This window comes from Ursus americanus, chromosome 26 (assembly GCF_024610735.1).
Source record: "Ursus americanus isolate L20-20 chromosome 26, mUrsAme1.1.p, whole genome shotgun sequence".
Lineage (NCBI taxonomy): Eukaryota > Metazoa > Chordata > Mammalia > Carnivora > Ursidae > Ursus > Ursus americanus.
The window spans coordinates 3,697,086-3,717,148 of record NC_142152.1 but is presented as its reverse complement, the minus strand read 5'-3'; the positions used below and the strand labels follow the sequence as shown (position 1 = coordinate 3,717,148).

The following is a 20,063-nucleotide window of genomic DNA, read 5'->3' as shown; positions in this document are numbered from 1 at the left end:
GGGGGACACTCACGCCAAAAGATAGTCCAAGACGGTAGTTCTCAGCCTGGCTAGCCATTACAAGTACTCAGGTGCATTAAAAAGTATGAATGCTCCAACCCCACTGCAGGGATTTTTTTCTTACTTTGGTCTGGAATGGGGCGGGGGCATCAGGATTTTTTTAAAGGCTCCGGCAAGGTTGACTTTGTAGCCCAGGTTAAGAACCACAAGCCTAAGGCAAAAATGTGGCCAATGTGGCAAACATGTCCCAGGAGGGGAGGTGGAGTGAAGGGTGCACACCGTGAGTTGTTATTATTTGCAATAGTTATGTTCTGTAAAATCACTGTGAACACTGAATTAGCAAATCCTGAACCATTGCCCCTGGGGGAGATACAGGGTGACGTTCCTGCAAGCCTCACAACATTCGCATCAACTAATCAATACATAACTTTGTTTCATATGTGTTTAAAGGCATGTCATACACTGTTGATGCATTAAGCTTGGACTCAAGGCCAACGGCGTGATAACCCATGCCTCAGTTGGGAGCACATGCATCGGGGGCACCGACTTGTTGCCACTCTGAGCACGTCCGTGAATGACCATGAAAATGCGACCTGTGTTGATTTGGGGCCTACAAATAAAATTTAGCAAATTGGTGAACTCAAATATGGAATCTGTGAATACGGAGGATCCACGGTAGATAAGACACGTCATAGAACAGATGACACGTTATACAGTTCGTGTGACAGGCGAGGGGAAGTCGGCAGGGAGCAAAGGGAGGCGACCTTTGGCTCTGAGCTGGCCGCCTGGGTTCTGCCCAGCCCTCCCGGTCGCCCTGTGGCCCCTTTCTCTTTGCTGCCGGGATCCAGAATCTCCAGACAGCCCTTTTCATCTCATCTCCAATAAGAAATGAATACTGTTCAATTCCTGTCCTTAAACTAGAACAGTCCCGGGGGCTGAATTATGCCAGGAACCTCGTGCCTGCAGTGTCTCTGGAAGTCTTTTATTGCAGGACTGATTTATAATACCCAAATAGATGAGTTGAGAGCAATTACGTAAATGCTGTTTCTCTGGGGTAGAGAAGAACAGTACGGTTTAAGTGAAAAATGCAGTGCCGAGTCAAAAATTCGAATCGGTATGTGTAATTACAGACCACAGTCAATCAATTTTACAAACACAGTACCAATATCACCCATGTTCCAACACCCACAGGGGCTGGCTGTGACAGTTTGGGATCCAAGAAGATACTGAAGGTGAAGCAAAGTAGGGTTTGGGATGTGTGAACCCTCAAATGCTTGTCTCGAATCACATGGTGAATTCAATCAAATACAATTAAGAAGCCAGGAGAGCCTAAACCATCCAATTTCTCTTAATTAACAACAACAAAAAAATCATCTAATTAGCAATGTAAGCTCAAATTGTGGAGTTCTTGAATGGTCATTTATGTGTATTATTACATTTGACATGTAGATTGAATGCTTTAATGAAAACAAGAACCAATTCCCTAATCAGTCAATTGCCCTGCGAGTCACAATGCTGAGAAACTCCAGTTCTCATTCTTCTATCAAGTAACTAAGTTAAGAATTAGTCAGGACCACATAATACATTTCTAATTATTCATCACCCTTCTCTTAACACTAGAAAGAGAAGAAGAAAGATTTTTGCTTGATCAAGGCAAATTCAGAGTTTCACGCCCAGAGAAATCCCGGCACCGGTCGCGCATTTGGCTGGGGCTGAGTCGAGGCCCCCAGTGGTAGGACTTCTGCACCTAATGATGCCAGTCTTGCCTAATGAGTGCCGTGCCTTTTGAGAGCCACGTCGCCCTCTGATCTGGCAGCCTTGAAGTTCCAGCAGCAGACTGCCTGAGGTTCACTCAAGGCAGGAGTTCATAAACAAGGTTTTAAAATATCCTTTGTGAGCCCCTTTCAAGGGGTTGACCTGCTTCTCCTCTGGACAGGCGTCGCTAGCAGTGTCAGGATGTCGAAGTTGCTGACGATTTGTTCAGCCACTCTGCCGTGGCCTTGGGACCGATGCTCTGAGCGGGGGCTGAGTTGCTCTATCATGAGACGCCGGCTGTTTGCAGTTCATGCTAGGATTGCTTTTCTGGTTCTCCTGCTCAGTTAGCAGCCCTGACGTCGTTAAATACGGGATGGACACTGCATTTTGTAAAGCTAAGAAGCACCTCCTGGGTAGGCCTGTGAGCAGTTACAATTTGACAGTTGTCTTTTAAGAAGGGGGCAGGAGAGAAGTTTTGTCATCAAACATCTAGTTTTCTGAGTGTCTCCACTTTCTTCCTGAAACACAATGACTCGGGCATTTTTATGGATATGTTGGAAAATGAAAAAGGACATGCTCTCTTAAGTCCACTCTTGGCCACTTGCTTGACTCAGTGATTTACTTTATTTGATGTCATCTGTTGATGACATCATCTTGTTAATGATTCAAATTCTGCATCTCTGTCTAAATTCATTTCTGGATTTCATCTCTTCAGTGTCTGTGGGGGGAGAAATTCCATGGACAAGCCTTAGGGTTGAGTGCACGTAGGTATACATATAGCTAGGACAAGAAACAAAATGCAGGAAAGTAGAAGTTAACCCAGGGTACAGAAACTTCAGAAGTGGCTGGGTTGATCCCACAGTCCCTGGAATTGGCTTAAACATCTGCTTCCGTGGTGTCCAGTTACCTCGTGGTTGATATCATTGGTTTTGATGGAATGGAATGAGAGGATTTGGGCAGGTTCCTTTTAGGAGTGCTTGATTTGAAGTTAAACTTATGAGTAAGATTCAACCAATTTCTGTAAAATGTGTATATTGGCTTCTCGTCTAACTTATTTCATAAATAATGACAATATAAAGTCAAATAGCCGTTATCTAAAATAGATTTTCTGCTGGATGACACCCAGTTTTGCCATTATAGAAACTGACAAAAGAGGACGAATGAAACGTACCCAAGATTAATGCAGCAATAAAAGTCTGCCAGAAACATCCCGATTTACTTCTTAAAAGCCCAGATGTTTAAGTGATAACGTGAAGGCAGAAACATACATCTTTGCTCTGCCCAAAGGCTGAGCCGTCTGGAGACTAATACAAGCTGACATCGGTGACAGGGACTCGCATTATTGAAAAAGCCTCTCCAGGTGCTTTTCCCTGCATCAGAATGCTTTCATTTCAATACTGTATGAAAATGAGATTTAATAGGGAAAAAGAGACTTGGCAGCGTGTATTTGTCAACCTTGTCGCGATGTTCTTTGCGGTCTTTATCTTCTTCCAGAGTCTCCATTTGTTTTGTTTTGTTGCTTAGGCAAGGGCACATTTTCTCCTTCCTGAGCGCATGTGGCTTCCTCTTTGGGCTCGTCGGGAACACCCCCTCCACCAACCACATCTTTGCTTTGTAGCAGTTCTCTCTTCTTCCCCCAGTTTGAGGTGGAGTCTGAAGCTGTTTGGGGGAATCATCTTCTGGTGTCCAGATGTTGTAAGCCCTGGTTTTCCAAACCTTTGAACAAGAAGCAGAGAGCAAGCATGCGGAGTTGAGGCATAGAACCGTCTAGATGTGCTCTTAATCTACTCCCTGAAGCAATGATGGCAGAGCATGTTAATTTTAACCTTCATAATTAATAACCCCTTCCCCCCCTTACACAGATCTGTACTTGGCCATAAATTTGACTGGTGTTATTTTGTCTTTTTTTGCATGATGTCACTGATCAAACACTCTGGTTTTGTTTTTGTTTTGTTTTGTTTTTTAATGTATTCTTGTAGTACTATTAATCTTTTCTTCCCCAAAGATTCCCACTACAGGGCCTCAGATTACTGGTTGTGGCACCACAAAACCGACTAAAGAAGAGGAATCCAGGGTCTAGTATCATTTCACCACTGAGCCTCTAAAATGCTGGCTTTTTTTTTTTTCTTAAGCAAATGCCTGGAATCATCCATACAAGTGGTGTTAACAGAACTCTACTCTTTGAAAATGGAAAGCCTTTAGTAGCAGTTCCTTAGATGCTCTGAAAGTACTCTCGAGAAATTCTTGGATGGCACCTGAACGATGCCAGATAAGTGGGCCTTAAATTTGAAGGAATGAACAAAAACGCTCCCCCAGTAACTTTGAAACAATAGCCGAAGCTATTTTGTAGCTGGCGGTGGGTTGTTTTTTCTCCTTTAACTGGACAAGTGTCAAACCATCTCCTAGGGCAAAATTTAAGAATTATATGATGCGAGCCTCAAATTGGGGTGTTCAGCAAAGGTTCTACTGATACCCTGAGTTTCTTTTGGGAGTAGGTCTAGAAAACATTGTGAAAGTTACACCGTCAGCAACTTACAAGAAGAATATTCCCTAGGCTTTGTCACAGTGTGTTGCAGTGTGTATCGTGAGAGTAGGGACTTGCCCAAGACCTTTTAATTAAGGAAAGAAATTTGAAGTTAATATTTTACAGTAATAGGCCAATGTTTGGTTTCCTCGTTCTACTTCTTAAAATCCCAAAATTAGAATGAGTTATTTTTGTAAAATTTACTCACAACTGGACTGAGTTTTATCACGTGAGCATCTAGAATTTGAAAATTGTAATGAAGCACACATTTTTCTGTGAGAGGCGCAGCTTGTTGGATTAGAAATGGAGAGACTGGTTTAGGAGTAAAAAAAGATGACCGTTTCCAATCCCACCATGTGGCTGAACTCATGAGGCATCATGAGGGGACAGAGCTCCACTTTGGGTGGAGAAGACAAGCTATTTGGTTTGAGGAAAGAGGATGCTATTAGGAATATGGGAACACTCACTGCCCTTATTCAAAAAGAAGTCAGCTTCTAGCTTCTAAACTCCAGAACAAAATGCTAAGCCTGTAAGGAGGTGGAAACACGAAGTGCTAGCAATGCAAAGTGCTGGTGGTCGGGGCTGGAGGAAGTACTGTGGCGATGAGAGGCGTGCCAAGGACTGTGAGCACAGCAGCTCCCGAGGCCGCCCGCACTGCCCACGAAAGCCTCACTCAGCAAAGCAGAGAACAACGATCACCTCTAGCATTTATTGAGTTGGGGCCTCAGTTTTTAACATATAAAAAAATCGGTGTCCCCATAAAACAAGAATTGTACGCTGAGTCTGGAGATAGAAAAAAGTGACCAAAAGAGCTAGGAATTCAGCAACATGTAAGTTAGTCTTTTATTAATTTCAACACTCTGCATATATATATATAATATATATATATGTATATATATGATTTGCAACACAGTATTTCATCCAGGAACAAAGCGTGGTACACACAGGGACTTTAAGGGACTTACACTCCCCAGGGGCCCAGAGCTCATGACTTCGGAATTCTTGAATTGCCTTTTAATTCAGGTAATTCAGAGCTTCCATCTTTGAAATGTTATGAATCTATGCTCTTAACAATAATTTTTAAAGCAGAAATTGCGTTCAGTGGATAAGTTTCAGGAGAACAGGAAAGTATACAATGTGTCTTGGAAAGATCTGCATTAAAGTTTGTTAGGATCAAGTTTCAGTGATAGTGGGGCTTTGGTTTTCTGGACTGTTGGCCTGTAGGAATCCCGTCTGTCCTCGACGGTGAGGGATAATGCTTAACCTGACAATACCAAAGAGCTCATCAGGCCAGTATCCCCAAACTTCCTCTTTCTAAAAAACCTATTATTTGTCACATTAGAAAGCAGAAAAAGTGGTTATACCTAATTTTCTTAAAAGAGTCGATTCCAAAAAGCCTTTCACTGAATTTTATTTCAGTAACTAAAAATTGAGCTGAAGTCAAGCTTGGGCAAAGGAAAGGGGTAAGAAATCTGATTTCCAGGCTTTCAAGAAAATACTTAAAAGAACAGATCCCAGAGCCATGTATCGTATTTTCCTCTAAAAAGGCATTGACAGGAGTCTCATTAAAGATGTTTCGAGATGAAAAAGAAATCATAAGGTTAAATGAGGTCAGAGAAGTTGACTGGCCAAGAATGGTGTGACAGAGTTTATTGCCAGATTATAAGACCCTCTGTACTCACCTCACATGGCTCCCCTGCTGTAGCAAGATTATTTTTAGCTGTTTTTTTTTTTTCCGTATTTCAACTGGACTTATTCAGTATTTGTTATTTATTTTTGATTCACTTGAATTTATAAATGCTCCCCAAATCACAATATTCTATTGGCATATGTACGCATGTATACGTGGATATGTGGACATTCCTGAAATTTCCTGTAAGAAGACATAAGCAATATTGAACCTATATTTCCTTCTAAAAATAATAAGCAATATTGACTCTATACCATACACTATATTAAGTTTTAGCTTCAGTTTTTCAAGAGCAAAAGAGGCACAACCTTGGTCCCCTGGGTAATTTTTAGTAGGATTTTCAATATAATGAATCCACCCAGAAACACGCTGTCCCTCCCCTCTCACTATTATAAAGTCACAAATGCAATCTAAATTCGGGACTTCAGTTCTGCTGGAACCTGCCGATTTCTAATCTGTATTGAGATTTTTTTTTTTCCCCAAGGTGTACTTAATCCTGCAGTGTTCGAATATACCCGGGGGCAGCTTCAGTCTGAATGAAGCCTTGGCTGTCGTCTGCTGCGTAGCAGTCAGCAAGGGGGCCCTTTCTAAAGCTCTGCCTCTAGCTAGAGTCATTCTGGGACAGCTAACAGAAGACTGTTTTCACTGCTCTCCCTCCCCACTCACAGGGGAAAGGAATTTTATTTATGTACTTACTTTTGCTTGAATATCCATTTTCCTTCTATTTATCACTACTTAAGATGAGTTCTTTTGGTGAAAAGAAAGTGGAGTGAGGGGACAACCATCAACGCTCTGCCCCTGGCCACCTCATCAACGCCACAGTGGTGTGGCCTATTTTCCTGCACTCTGCCCATGGCATTGATCATTCCCCCTGCCCCTTTGTGCCGAACGAAGTACTCCAGCGCACGAAGGAACGCCGAAATTGGCTTTGTGGTCAAAGCCTCGTACCTAGTATCTCTACTTGAAGAATTGTCTTCACCCCAGAATGGCACTTTGGGCAGGGCAGGTCACCTGTCCCCTGCTTCTGTCTCCTTCCCACAGGAAGACGAGCCTGTCTTGCCTCCAGGCCTTGGTTCTCTCTGGAGAAATGAGGCATTTGCCCAGCATGACTCTGCTCTTACTGGGGTGTGGCATCCTGCCTCGGTCTGCACGCATGGCCCTCTCTGCAAATCGGAAGCTTCGTGTGAGGCATTTTGCTTGGTTGCTACGGGAGGTTGACTCCGAAGGAGACCTTGCTATTCTGTGCCAGCTGTGGGAGTCTTTATGATACAGACCGGGGGCGGGGGGGGCTTCCATAGAAAGTTACTGGGAAAAGGCCCTGGCACCCCAGCTATAACTGATTTTTTATTAGAGGCAGAGGCCAAATGGACGCCATATCCCCCGTGACGTCAGTCAGGCTCAGGAATACATGAAGGCGTGGGTGCCGTTTTCTATGAATAAATCCCTGTAAGTCCCACTAAGTTAGGTTCTCAGTACCCAGTGGTTCCTTGGATATCGACAAGCCTCCCCGAGGAAGCCCATCAATGGGGAGGTAGTGTGGCGTTTAGGAAGACTTTAGGTAGAAAGATGCAGATGGGTTCCATCCAAAAATGGAATTCAACGACTATGTATTTGGGGCATTGTTCTCAGCATCCAAAGATGGGGACTCTCTTAGCGGTGTTCCCACCCGTGCTTACAGATTCATTTGTCGCCTCTAACCAAGCCGGGTGCTAGGAGTTCTGTCAGTTCCAAGCTGTGTGTCTCTCTTTAGCAAGGCCTGTTTTTACGGCTTTGGGGCTCGCTCTAATCTTGGCTGCAAAGAGGAGCCCCCATTTCCACTTGAGGCACGCCTGCTGGCACCATTCAGAGCCTTCACCAGATAGTCGGAAACCGTTCCCAAGGTATCCGAAAGCTGAGCTGTCCAAGCTGGACCATCCCAGTACTCGGTGCAGCCCTCAACGGGTCTGCCCGATTTTATATAAAGACTTAGACAGGCATGAAATGGATTTTCTGGATGTCTGGCTTTTCTTCCTATTGGCTTCTCTCTTCATTTTTGCTGCTGCTTCCTTTTTATTTACTTTTTTTCCTTCTGCTTTTTTTTTTCCCTTTTTTTCTTGCTAATTCCAGTCCAACCAGGTAGCAATGCGTTTTCCAGGGAGGCTTTTTAAATAGTTTCTTCCCTAGTCTATTTAGTGGAAAAGCAAGCTATGTCAGCCTGTTAGGGTCAAAAAACTTTTAAAACAATGTCCCCTTCGCATTTTTTTAAAAAACCAGTATTAATTCCTTGCCTTTGATAGAATCTACCTCAGGTGGGAATCTCTCAGATTACGAATGGTAAACTCGGCAGCTCCCTTTTTGCCTCCCTGTTTTGTTAATGAAGAAGCTTCTAGCCCTTCCGGCTGTCCCCCTGTACAAGCTGCCCTTCTGGCCGCATGAAGCCACATGGAAGGAAACAGCGACAGCAGAGATGTGAGCCCCATCGCTCTCAGGGCCTGCTCGATGCCAGCTGACCGCAAGCTACCTTCCCACACCACCACTGCCCCCAAATACACTTTCTGGAAACACCCAGCCTTTTGGCTCTGGTCTTTCTCTTTGAAGTGGGGGCAAGGTAGTCTGCTGCTCAGGTCTTTGTGGGGTGGACGCTGCCCCAGCAGAAATGCGTCTAACACAGCAGCACTTCATACACTGCGGGGTCGGGTCCGCCTCACCAAAGAACACAGATGACCAGCAGCAAAGAAGTGCTTGTCCAGGCCTGGGAGAGCAGAGGCCTCGCTGTAGGGGACACGGCCTCAGATGGAACGTAATGGCTTCCCTGAAAACCGTTTAAAAATGCATGTGGCCCGATTCCATGTGAGCGCGGCCGCAGTCAAAATAACCCGGACCTGTCAGGAAGCAGGGCTGAGAGAATGTTATGAATAGACTTATTTTGTGAAGTCGTGTCACTTTACACGCCCAGAAAAACCAACCCAGGGTAACGTCGGCTCCCCCGGTGTTGATTTGGGTGAAATCCCTCCCTCAAATGACCTCAATTTAATTTGGCTAGTTAGGGGAGTTGTGTTGCTTTTTCCTCGTTTTCTGGAAAAGAAGTGTAAAGCGGGGGCTGCGCCGATGCGGCCCGCTGCGCCCAGGCCTTGAACGCGCCCGTGCAGACCAGGCCCAGCCCGCGGAGGCCCCCTCCGGCTTCTCAATGAAGGCCCTGTTACCTGCCGGTGTCTTCAGTGCGAAGTCTGGCATTAACCTGGGAAGGCCCAGGGAAAGAATCGGCCCTTTCACACGCGGCCGCCCGCGTCCCGTACAGGCCCCGAGGTCCGTGTCCGCACTGCGGCCCTCGCTGAGCCCGCACCCCTCCCCGGCTTCCTGCTTGCAAGGCCTAGTCCACCTTCTAGTTCAGTCCAGCAAAAACAGTGACCGGCCTGCCTGCCCTTCGAGGAGTCCACCCTAATGACATGGGTAATGTCGGGTTCTGTGTGTTTCCAAAAAAAAAAAAATGTCCAGCACGTGTTCTTTTCGCTCCTGGCAGACGGCCACTTTGCCAGGCTGTCGAGCCTCACCTGATTTATAGGCCCCCTGCCACGGATCCTGATTTCTAGATTTAGAATGAAAACCAGATCCTGACCCACAAAGGCTAAGGCCAGATGTGGGGACAAACTGTAGGGTTAGCCTCCTTGGGGAAACCCAGCCCACCAAGAGGTCCAGACAGCATCCTTTTTAGGCCCCTGAGGGGAAGGCCCCTGCCAGGCCTGTATTCAGCCTGCGGGGACCACGGATAGAGTCGTCAGATAGTTAGCATCATCTCTCAGGGTTAAAAGGTATTGTGGGTTCTCTGTGGCCCAGGCTAAAGGGGGGGGAATAACCTATTTCATTTTATTTTTTTTTCCAGTTCTCTCAGGCCAGGCACACCACAGCCCTTTGAAACGCTCTGTGTCCCTTACCCCACCCATGAATGTGCCAAACCAGCCTCTAGGACATGGATGGATGTCTCATGAGGACTTACGAGCTAGAGGACCCCAGTGCCTCCCATCCGATCATGCCCCCCTGTCTCCACAAAGCAGTGTAGCCTCTTCAGGAAGTGGTGGGAGTGAACACTTAGAAGATCAGAACACTGCTCGTAACACATTCCAAGAAGAAGGTAGTGGTATGAAAGGTGAGTGACTGAACGAGAAACCACTGGGAACAGTCTGTCCCTTTATTTGGAGCCAGGAGGGTCAAGAGAGGGTAGGTAGTCAGCAAGAGAGGAGCCCAGCCCCCTCCCCAGGCTTGTGCACTTGACCCAGCCCTTGCAGAGCTCCAGGGTTGACCATGGCGGAAAGGGCTCCCAATTCCCCTTCCAGGGTATCTTGCCAAAACCTGGGAAGCAGGAACCAGAGCAAGAGAGGTCAGCACTCTTTTCTTTTCTTTTTTTTTTTTTTAATGCAGTGACTCGCAGGGAATTAAATGAGTCACCGCTACCAGCGGTAGGACCTACTGTGCACGCACACTGCTCGGCCTGTCCCGTTTGGAAAGGCGCTGGGCTGCTCCAGCCCTCCACCTCGTCGCCATGGCCAGGGAACCGCCAATAACTCAGCAACACAAACCACAGGATCTTTCTTTCAAGTCTCTCGTAATGCAGAATCGTAGTCGTGCTTCCTTTCTCTCTCCCTTTTCCTTTGATATCCAAAGACACTTTTAAACCTTTTCCTCTGCATCTGTTCAAGGGACATGAACAAAATACCACTGAGAATCTCTGACGGTGTTTTAAGCCTGATAACAGATTTGCATACAAGTGGAAAAAGCCTTCTTGTGCTGCATAAATAAATGTTTGTACGTTGCCCTGCAAATCTGTCCTCTTCTTAAGCTAGTCATCAGGAGGTAGAGATTTCCAAATTACCCGTAATAGGTTCAAAGAGGATATGTGCATTTTGTATTCTTACATGCCACGTTGTTCAAAGTCTGGGAAGTCCTCGGGGAGGGATGCTCGTCAGAGACCCAGGAATAACAATTTTAGATGGAGAGACACTGACTAGCCTTGCTTCTGGGAGTACAGTACCGAGGGGACTCTGAGAGCGGCCCTCTTTGCTGGCATCCAGAGTCCTGAGGTTTTGCTGTCTCCGACCTTTCCCTTGAGAAGGATCAGTGTTGACGTAGGAGGCTCTCCAGCGAGTCCCCTCCCCACCATGGAAGCATGGCACAGAAAGACGCCCATGACCACCCAGGGGCCAGTTGTGCGAGAGCTCCAGGCTGACGCAGCAATCCTGTCCGTTAGGGGAACGAGGCTGCCGGGAAGTGGCTTCCCTGGCGCATTCCTTGAACATTCCTCTCCCTCAGCGGCAGGCCCGTATGCTCCCCATGCCACCCCCATCCCATGGTGAGTGCCCAGAGTGAGTGGGATGTGTCTTGATGCTTTCTGCTGCTGATACAAGTGGGTCTTTAAAGGTGTTTAACAGACAGCACAAACAATGGCTCATTTTGGCATGGAGGGGATGTGTGTCCTCTTTCTCTTTCACAGTTTTCGAGGGAATGTGTCATAATTTTGGAGACCTAGCAAAACTCCTTTCTGAGTTCATGCTACATGGTTTTGTGCTCGAGCAGCTGAGCCCCAGGTGATGGGTAGCAGATGAGCCTCAGCCATGCTCTAGGTAAGCCTGCAGGGCACCTGTCACTGGGGCACCCGAGTACCTGAGGGACCGAGGGAGGCAGGGCAGCCACCGCTCTGGGCGGCATGTTTCCAAGAACGTGTATGTGCGGTTCTAATTGGTAACTGTGGGAAGGAGGCCTTGGCCTTTGTGTTCAAGGGCGAGGAGGGTCCTGCGGGAAGGCTGTTCTCTGGGATACAGACTTCTCCCGGAGAGGAATGCTGGTCCTGTCTGGTCGTAAGAGGTTTGCTTTCTTTCCTTTCTTCCTTTTACTTTTCTTCCTTCCGTCCGTCCGTTCATTCGTTCTTCCTTCCTTTCTTTCAGCTTAATGTACGCCTCCAACATCCTCCAAAGCAGGTAAAGGTGTGCTCATTATGTGCTGTCATTCTGAGGTGAGAAAAGGATAACGAGAGCATGTTTTTAAAGAAAAATGAATGACAGAAAAACTGGATAAATCTCTTTTTGCTGCTTTAGAACAAAAGCCAAAATATTCCAAAGTTCAGGGAATACCCCTATGTAAGCATCTTCTATGCTTTTCTGTAGAATTGATAAGAATTGTCTCCTCAGAGATTCTTCAGTCAGGAAGTGACGTAGAGTAGCTCTTACGTCCAGGATTTTCTTTATAGGCCCAAGGGATGCGGTCAGAAAGCAGACTATGTGGTGACTGGATAAAAGAGAGGACTCTTTCCTGTATATACACCCACCTCCTGCTGACCTATCGAACTGTCCTGCTCCCAAAGAACTGGATCTTAGCAAATTAAAGGGCAAAACATACTTGAAAGAAGGCGTGAGAAACAACGAAGGATTCTATTTGTGGGATAAGTATATTTGCAGTTCAGCTGATAGGTCAAGCAGTAGAAACGTCCACACCCGAAACAGCAGCATCCCAGAATGTTGGGGGCCGAAGGCCACCCCCAGCCGTGCCTGGAGGTGTCCTCTCCAGAAGGCTACTGCTCAACTCTATCAGCAAAGACTATACAGGGTGGCCTCCCAGAATAGCACCCAAGAGGCAGCCCTCACCAAACCCAGCCCAAGAGTTTCTCATTTGATTCCCAAGTCCAAGAGCAGACACCGGTTTAAGTTTCCAAGTTAATTCGTACTTCCTGAGAAATGAAATATGAAATCAAATGAAGTGCTTCTGAAAAGAGCCAGCTCTTCCTCTCGGATCCCCATCTCTTTCTTCCGTGTGGCCAGGTGCTCTGGCAGGAGTAGCAGCCCTTTTAGGCTACTTTCTGGTCCACCTCAGGATGCCATCAGCAAATTGCTATTTTTCTAAAGTTTCTTAAAAGCCTAGTTTACAGAAACAACAAGGAGTCTGTAGTTGAATTTGGAGGAGTTCCAAATCTCCAGAGGATGCATGTCAGCCCTCTCCCTGCACCTTGGGGAGAGAATAAAAAGTCACCATAATTGAGCTTAATTTAGTGTGAATTCATCTTCCTTGCCAACAGCTGTGCATACCTTGCTGAAACACTGTGTTCGTCTCTTCCTTCCTTTTCATCTGGACAAACTAGCCAGGTTTGGCTACGAATTGTCCCTTAGGAATGTGCCTCTTGGGTCAAGAGTGTGAAATAAAGCTCACGACCCCACATTCTTCTTTTTAAATTTTTCACAGACATCGATCTCGCCCTTTTTTTGTCTTGGGGTCAGCACCCTGCCAGGGATCGTCACAAAGTTCTCTCCCAAGTAGACCAGCTTGTGCTCTCAGAGGAGTCACATCATCTGCCTGCTTTGCTTTGTTTTTCCTTTTATAGTAAATACCCATCCCGAAGATGTAAGTCAGCTCCACAGCACAGACTGGGTGTCCCTCGGGGTAGGGATCTCAGACTAATCTCAGGCTAAAGCAAGAGTGGGATCAGCTACTCGAAGAGAAATCAACGAACAGAAGTGGGAAACAACAGGAATATGGGAGTTTCCCCTCAACATGCCCTGTGGAGGCTACTGGCTACACATCTTTGGCGCAGATATGCTGACTGTGGTTTCTAAATTCGAATGTCCTTGTTGTTGGCAAAAACATCACTGTGACTTATCCCAGGGGAAAGATTCATGATTCCCGGGTTGGTCCTCAATTATAATAACTTCCTTTCGTCCGGCATCCCATGAGTGGAATGTGATCTCTTACCTTTTCTTTCATGCAAAGCCTCCAGGTGGCCGAGAGGAGGAAAAAAGACATTCCCATAACTTCCTGGAAGGAGGAGAAGACGTAGAAGAGCAGAAGTCTGTTGGTGGAGGAAATACATTTGCCCCTCATAGTAGCGTCACATCCTCAGAAATAATGTATAGACACAACACCCAAGACTTCTCAAAAGGCCAGGGCTGTCGACGAGTGGTGTGGCTGTGTTCTGTGGGAGCAGAGAGAAGGGAAGAAAGATGGGCTAGTAGGTTTTACGTTAGTCCTTATCAAGTCAGTTGGCTTTTAAGCACCTGCTAAGAGAGGCTTTGGACTAGTCAGTGGGGAGACAGAGAAGAAAGAGATCGGACCTGCCTCATGGGAGTCCCGTCACATGAGCAACAGATGGGTACCTGAGGCAGGTGCACAACTGTGAAAATGTCTTGTCTTTGGAGACTGGCCCTGGGTCAGGGTAGGCACCAAGGAGGGCCCTGGTGCAAAGTGGAGAGAAGCCCAGGGAAGTTCCTGAGGAGGAGAGGCCTGGATCTGAGTCTTGGAGTCTGATTACAAGTTAACCAAATATGTGAGGTGAGGGAAGGGCATTCTGTGCAGAGGGAAAGGATGCATGAGAGCATGGTGATGAGACAGATTGACGGAGTACCTCCTGTAGCTTGATTGTCAGTAGCACCCGGGAAAAGAATCCGGAGACGGGAAAGCCAGGCGCTAGGCTTTCTGAAAGATTTGACGTTGACAGAAGCTGTCGAGGGCATTTAGCAGCAGAACAACCTGCTTACCTTTGCTCATGAGAAATCAGACCCTAGCGGAAGTGTGGGGGGCCCGTAGGAAGGGAAGAGGCGCAGGGGACTCTGGTTTGGGAAGCCAGCCGAGAGGTGGGGGCTATTTGGTAACTGAGGAGGAAATGAAGGTGGGACCGGGGCAAGCAGCAGCGAGAATGGATTCCCAGGGGTGTGTGGGTGTGGTCCGCGTGAGATGGAATCGAGAGAGCTCGGAATTGAACGTGCACTAGTTGAAAGTAGACAGTGCAGGAGCCGGAGGAATCTAGGACAATGCCCAGGTTCCTGCCGTAGACAGCTGGATAGCCCCTGGTGTCCTCTATAGCAAAGACTATAGAGGAGAAAAAACAGATTCGGGACCAGTGTGGGGCATGGTGAGTCTGGGAACCCGTAGAACACTCCAGTGAAGGAGCTGTGCCATCTTCTGCCCTGGCCCAGCCTCCCCAAGCCCCGGTTTCTCTCCCCACCTGCACAGGTGAGCATTCTGCCTACCTGCGGGGAAGCTCGTGGGGGGCACTCCATTCCAGATTCTCCCTCCTAAGAGGGAGAAGCTCCATGACTTTCTCATCGCAGTTGTCAGTGTGAGAGGGGTAGAGGTCGGGCTGTTTCTCTGGATACGAGCTTCAGCCTTGCCATTAGGAGTGCACATGGACTGGGCTGATTTACGACGTGTGGCCGTTCTGTTAGTACAAATCGTGGAGGTAATTGAAACTGTTACATTGTTTGTATACAGACATCATACAGGTTCAGAAGAAACGGTGGTTCCAGTCACCTTGATAGAAACCTAGCAATTGAGAGTGGAGGGGACCAGGGACTGTGAAAATAGGCTTGGTTGCCTTTTCCAGGGCATCTGAGATGAAACTGAAGTAAACTTTTTCCCCACAACAAAGGAAATGCATTGTCTGTTCTGAAATTGCCAGTTTGGGGTTTTGAGTTGTTTTTGAAATGTAAACCTTTGAACTTCTCTGCCCGTCTTAGAATGCGATTAGAAAAATTATTGAGAAGTATGATCCTTTTTAAGACAAAGAACCCCATGGGAAACCTTCGTGAGAAAGGTTGTGAATCCCACATTTCTCTGGATTGTAAGGGTGTGAGTGATGGAGTTGGAGTGTGGCTGGGACCCTTCTCAGCACGGCTGTTATAGGAGCAAGCCCCATTTTCTGAATGTTGACTTTCTAGATGCTGTCTTGAATTCATCTAACTTAAGGGCCAGGAGTTAGTGAATTCACTTCACGCTCTTTATTCCCAAATGCCAGCATAGAACCTGGATGAATAGGTCCTCATGGGCTCAGATTGTGCCCCCTCTAAGCCGGAGGCCCCTTGTCTGAAAAGCAGGTTTCCAGGATTGCCCCAAATGCTAAAGGTCATGAGTCTTTTAAGCGCCATTCCTTACCAAGCACGGGTCTTCAGCTGCGGTGATTGAAGAACTGGGCAGGCGCACAGAGGGCAGCTTTCCACGTGGAACCCAGTGCGATTTAATAACGCAGAGCAAACTGTGTGGGCAACACCACTTATGAGTGTTCAGCTCACGGAAACGTTGACAGTTCAGTCCCTGTGTTTGTATCCGAAGCATCCAAGTGGGTATTTTACTCAAACTGTTCCTTCCGACACCCACACGGGCTTCCCCATCAACAGGAACCCCTCCGGGAGGCCACCACAGACTCTTCCCAGGATTGAGGAGCTCACTCACAGTTCCCAGGAACCAGAGACCAAGACACTCAGAGGCTGGGGCAGCATTGGGCTGATCCTTCTGCTCTGGCCCAAAGTAGACAGGCTTCCGTAATATTGATGCCATTGCTAGACTTCTGCTTTGTTTTTGAAAGGAGTCTTTACCCTCTCACTTCAACACTGAAGAGTTCGTCTCTTCTTACCCCTCAGTTGGTTTCCTCTTCTGTCCCTCAAAGAACAAGGATGCAGTTGTACCTTGGGAAGAGAGAGAGCGTTGTCTGAGAGTAGCCCGGCTCTCTGGGGTCTTCTGTCTGCAGGTACCAGGACCACCACGGGTGAGGCTGCTTGTGGAAACCAAGGCTGTTCATGTCTCTCTCTTCCAGGGACGCCTTACTCCCTGCCCTTACAAGGCCTCCCATATTGGGCCCTTCTGTAGTATTGCATCCATCTTTCACTCTTGTGGAGCCTCTGTTTGTGAGGCAGTTGATGCGTGGCCTGCTGAATGGTATATGCAGCCATTCCAGCAGCAAACATTTGAAAAAAGCAACTCAGGTTCTAATTGGAGCCCAGCTTCTGTGTGAGTTGCTCTATGCACCACAGAGCCTCTCTGTGGCTGGTTTGTCCAAACTGTAAAAGGGAAATAGAAAGCAACATAACTGGAAATTGATCCCATTGGTAAAGACCAGCAGGTAAACACAGAACGTATGAAAGATGAGTGTAGCACTGTTATCAAAAATGGCCATGTGAAGATAACCCACTGTGGACTGCAGCAAGATCTAAAAAGAGCTTCGTAAGGGATAGGCACTGTGCATGGGGACCCACTGCACATGCATGGTGGTGCTTTCTCCCAGAAACCTCCTACCCTTCGGCTTTCTCCTTCCAATTTTCTTTGTGGGCTTCTCTTCCCACGCCTTCGCCTAAACACTCCATGCTCCCCAGGCAGCATGTGCCTGCCTCAGGGCTCTCTCTCTCTCCTGTTCTCACTCCACACTCTTTCCCTGAGAGATCTCACCCACTTCCATGGCTTAAAGCCACCACCTTGTGCCGCCGACAGGTTCTCCCACTCAGACCTCTCTTCAGAGATCTTGTCCAGTTGACTTCTCCACCTAGAAGGCTCAAAGGCAGTGATACTCAACTGACCATGAACTGGAGCTCGCCATCTCTCCCTTGTCACCCCAAACCTGCAGTTCCCCTCTACTTTCTGTCTTAACCAAGCTTGAATCAGAAGAACCACCAGTCTCACACTTACTCCCTATTCTTCTCTGATCTTCAAATACTACCCATTCATATCCTTTTCCCCGCCACTGCCCTTCCAGGCCATCTCCAAGGGCTTCAGTTCATCTCCTGGCCTCCCCTTGCACATCCTCCAGTCCAGCCTTTACACTGACAGCCATCATCTTTCTAACAGCCTCATCTGATTGTGCTTCTGATGCTCAGATTTCAACAGTTCCTCGTCACCCAATGACGAGGTCTGTCCTCCTTGTTTCAGCATTACAGGTCTCCATCATCGGACCCCTGCCTATGTGCCCCACCTTGTTACTAGCCATTCTCTATCACTCACCCAACTGTTTGCTTGGCCCCAACTGCTCTCTTGGCTCTGTGCTTTGCGAATATACTGTTCCTGCTTCCAGAGGGGCCCCCATAGTAAACATTCAACAAGTGTTGAGTGGGCAAATATCAGAATGCCTACACTTGGCAAGGAAGTCAAACTGGCATAGAGCAAAAGCATCTTAGTCTTTCTCACACTGCATAAAGAGTGACTTTCTGGTCTGGGACCTCCATTGGCAAGTCCATCAGAAGCAGCCCAGTTGAGGCTAAATGGCTGTGTGCCAGCCAGAGGTGGAAGCCCAGGGGGCATGCGTGCCGCCAACCACGTATCAGCCCCTTCAAGAAACACCCCTGCTTGTCTTTTCTTTCAACCACAGCCATAGCTCTGCAGAATGAAGAAACAATGTCTGAGGTTTTGCGGTGGTTCTCAGCTTTGCATCCAACCCTCTAGCACCTGGGCCATGGGAAAGGATCTGAACTTCTAGTTAGACTTCATCTCTGGGAAACATCTTAACAGAATAGCATCCCAGTCTTTGGAATTCCTGGCTTGGGAGGAGTGAAATGGTGCAGGTGCTCACTTCTCTGGTTGTTTCCCTTTTAATGGAGTCTTGTTTTAATCCCTGGCAAAAGAAGGTGCCTTGTCTCCAGGGGGTAAAAGATTAGTAGGCTGTGTTCTTAAGAACTGGGATTCCCTCATCTTTGTTCATCAGTTCACGTTTGAGGAAGGATGCAGCACCGAGCTAGGCGTGGAGATACTTGCCGTACAAGCGGAGTCAGCATGTGCCTGCCTCAGGGAACACATGGCCGAGAGGGGCTTAATCGCCCAGGAACACATCCAGAAATAACTTCTGGGGAAGGCCGAACTCACCATGTTGTGAAGTTGTGTAGGAACGTTTTGTAGGAAAACAACTCCCAGTGGCCCACATTTTCACTAAATGGGTAAGGCAGGCTCTTCCATCCCTCTAAAAGGAATGCTGGTTGTTCAAATCTTCTATAGAAAGGAGCTAGTACTAGTCTTGCTGAGCCAAGATTTGCACCCCACTCTCCCCAACTCTTAAAACGCCATATCGTCCTTTTGGCTTATAAAACACCCAGTCTACCACATGATTTAGTAGCTCGGGAGTCTGTCTTATCCTGAGTGGCTTCTGCATCATGAAACTGTAGGGCACCGGTGAGAAGTCTGGCCCATGAGACGCTCCAGACTGTCTGTGTCAAACTGTGCCCAAGTGTGCGGTGGGGTTACCCTGACTTTCCTGAATCATGATCACAGAGTCTTCCGAGCAGCAACTTGGGGCTTTTCAAAGATGTAAGTTGCCAGTATGGAACCTGGTGCCAAAGTGTGAACAAGTCACTGGCCCCAAAGCTGGAGCTGTAGTTATTGGCTGCTCACTCTGCAGAAGGATTAGCATTGTTTCAATAACAGCAGAACGTGGTGGAGAATAAAGCCTGGTAAAATGGGTCCAGGCTGTCACAGGAAGGAAAGCGCCAGAGCCTGAGCTGGCGGGGCTGGGCTGTCTGCAACCGCAGTTTGAGTCAAGGGTAGAAGTGGTTCGTACTATGTACCTGGGGAAGCCTTGTCTCTTCGTGGTTACAGATGGTCCCAGAGGGGCTCTCTGCTTGTCACGGTAGAATGAAGGGCCTCGGAGCACAGAATCAAGTGATTTCTTGCCTGAGATGACTGAGTTTGTTCTTCAGATGGCATTGGATAGCCAATTCTGCTTCTCTAGAGGGTCCCCTTTTTCAGCCTTCACATTGCTGCAGATTAAGAGGTAACCTCACCAGGCCCACCCTCCCCTTGTAATCTTTGAATTTCGGGAGATGATCGAATACCCACATTCCATAAGCCTAGGTTGGGTTCCCCGGGGAGGCCAGGCCTGATTTCAGAGTAGGCCAGGTTTCTTTCATCGATCCCCGTTAAGTACTTTCAAAATTGGAAATTGGAATTTCCCACTTACTCTGGAGTGTTTGTCGGTGCCTCAGAAGAAAGCACTCGGCACGGTAGACAGTATCTTGTAATCAATGTGGTTAGCAATGGATAATACTTTATAGGAAACATGAATAACATTTACGCAGCGCTTCAACATTTCAAAGTACTTCGAAGTCGTTGTTTACCCAGCCCTACCACTAATGGGCTGTTTGGTCCTTGTCTTACAAGAAGTTGATACAATGCAGGAAGAAGCCAGGAGTCGGGAGGCCTGGTTCTAATCCCCATTTCACCACATACTTGCTCCGTGACCTAGACAATGATTTAACTTTGCCATCTGTAAAATGAGCGAAGGGTGGGGGAAGGTGATTCTAGAGAATTCTCAAAGATCCTATTAGCTCAAAAATTCTGAATTAAAAGAGCAGGGGCAAGTGCTTTGTTTTGGTTGAATGATAATTCTCA

General features: G+C 47.3%; 1 protein-coding gene and 1 long non-coding RNA gene across 2 annotated transcripts in view; one reads left to right on the top strand and one right to left on the bottom strand.

Moving 5' to 3' along the window:
* The window catches only part of SAMD4A (sterile alpha motif domain containing 4A), a 206,943-nt gene that overhangs the window by 144,747 nt on the left and 42,133 nt on the right, over positions 1-20,063 (top strand). Inside the window, 1 exon segment of the mRNA XM_045810375.2 lies at positions 9,829-10,092. Coding sequence (XP_045666331.1) covers positions 9,829-10,092 — 264 coding nt within the window.
* On the bottom strand, positions 10,094-19,905 carry LOC148107671 (uncharacterized). Its single transcript, XR_015721756.1, has 3 exons — positions 14,954-19,905; positions 13,680-13,899; positions 10,094-12,938 (listed from the first exon to the last, which is right to left on the bottom strand). It is a non-coding gene; the product is annotated as an uncharacterized LOC148107671 (long non-coding RNA).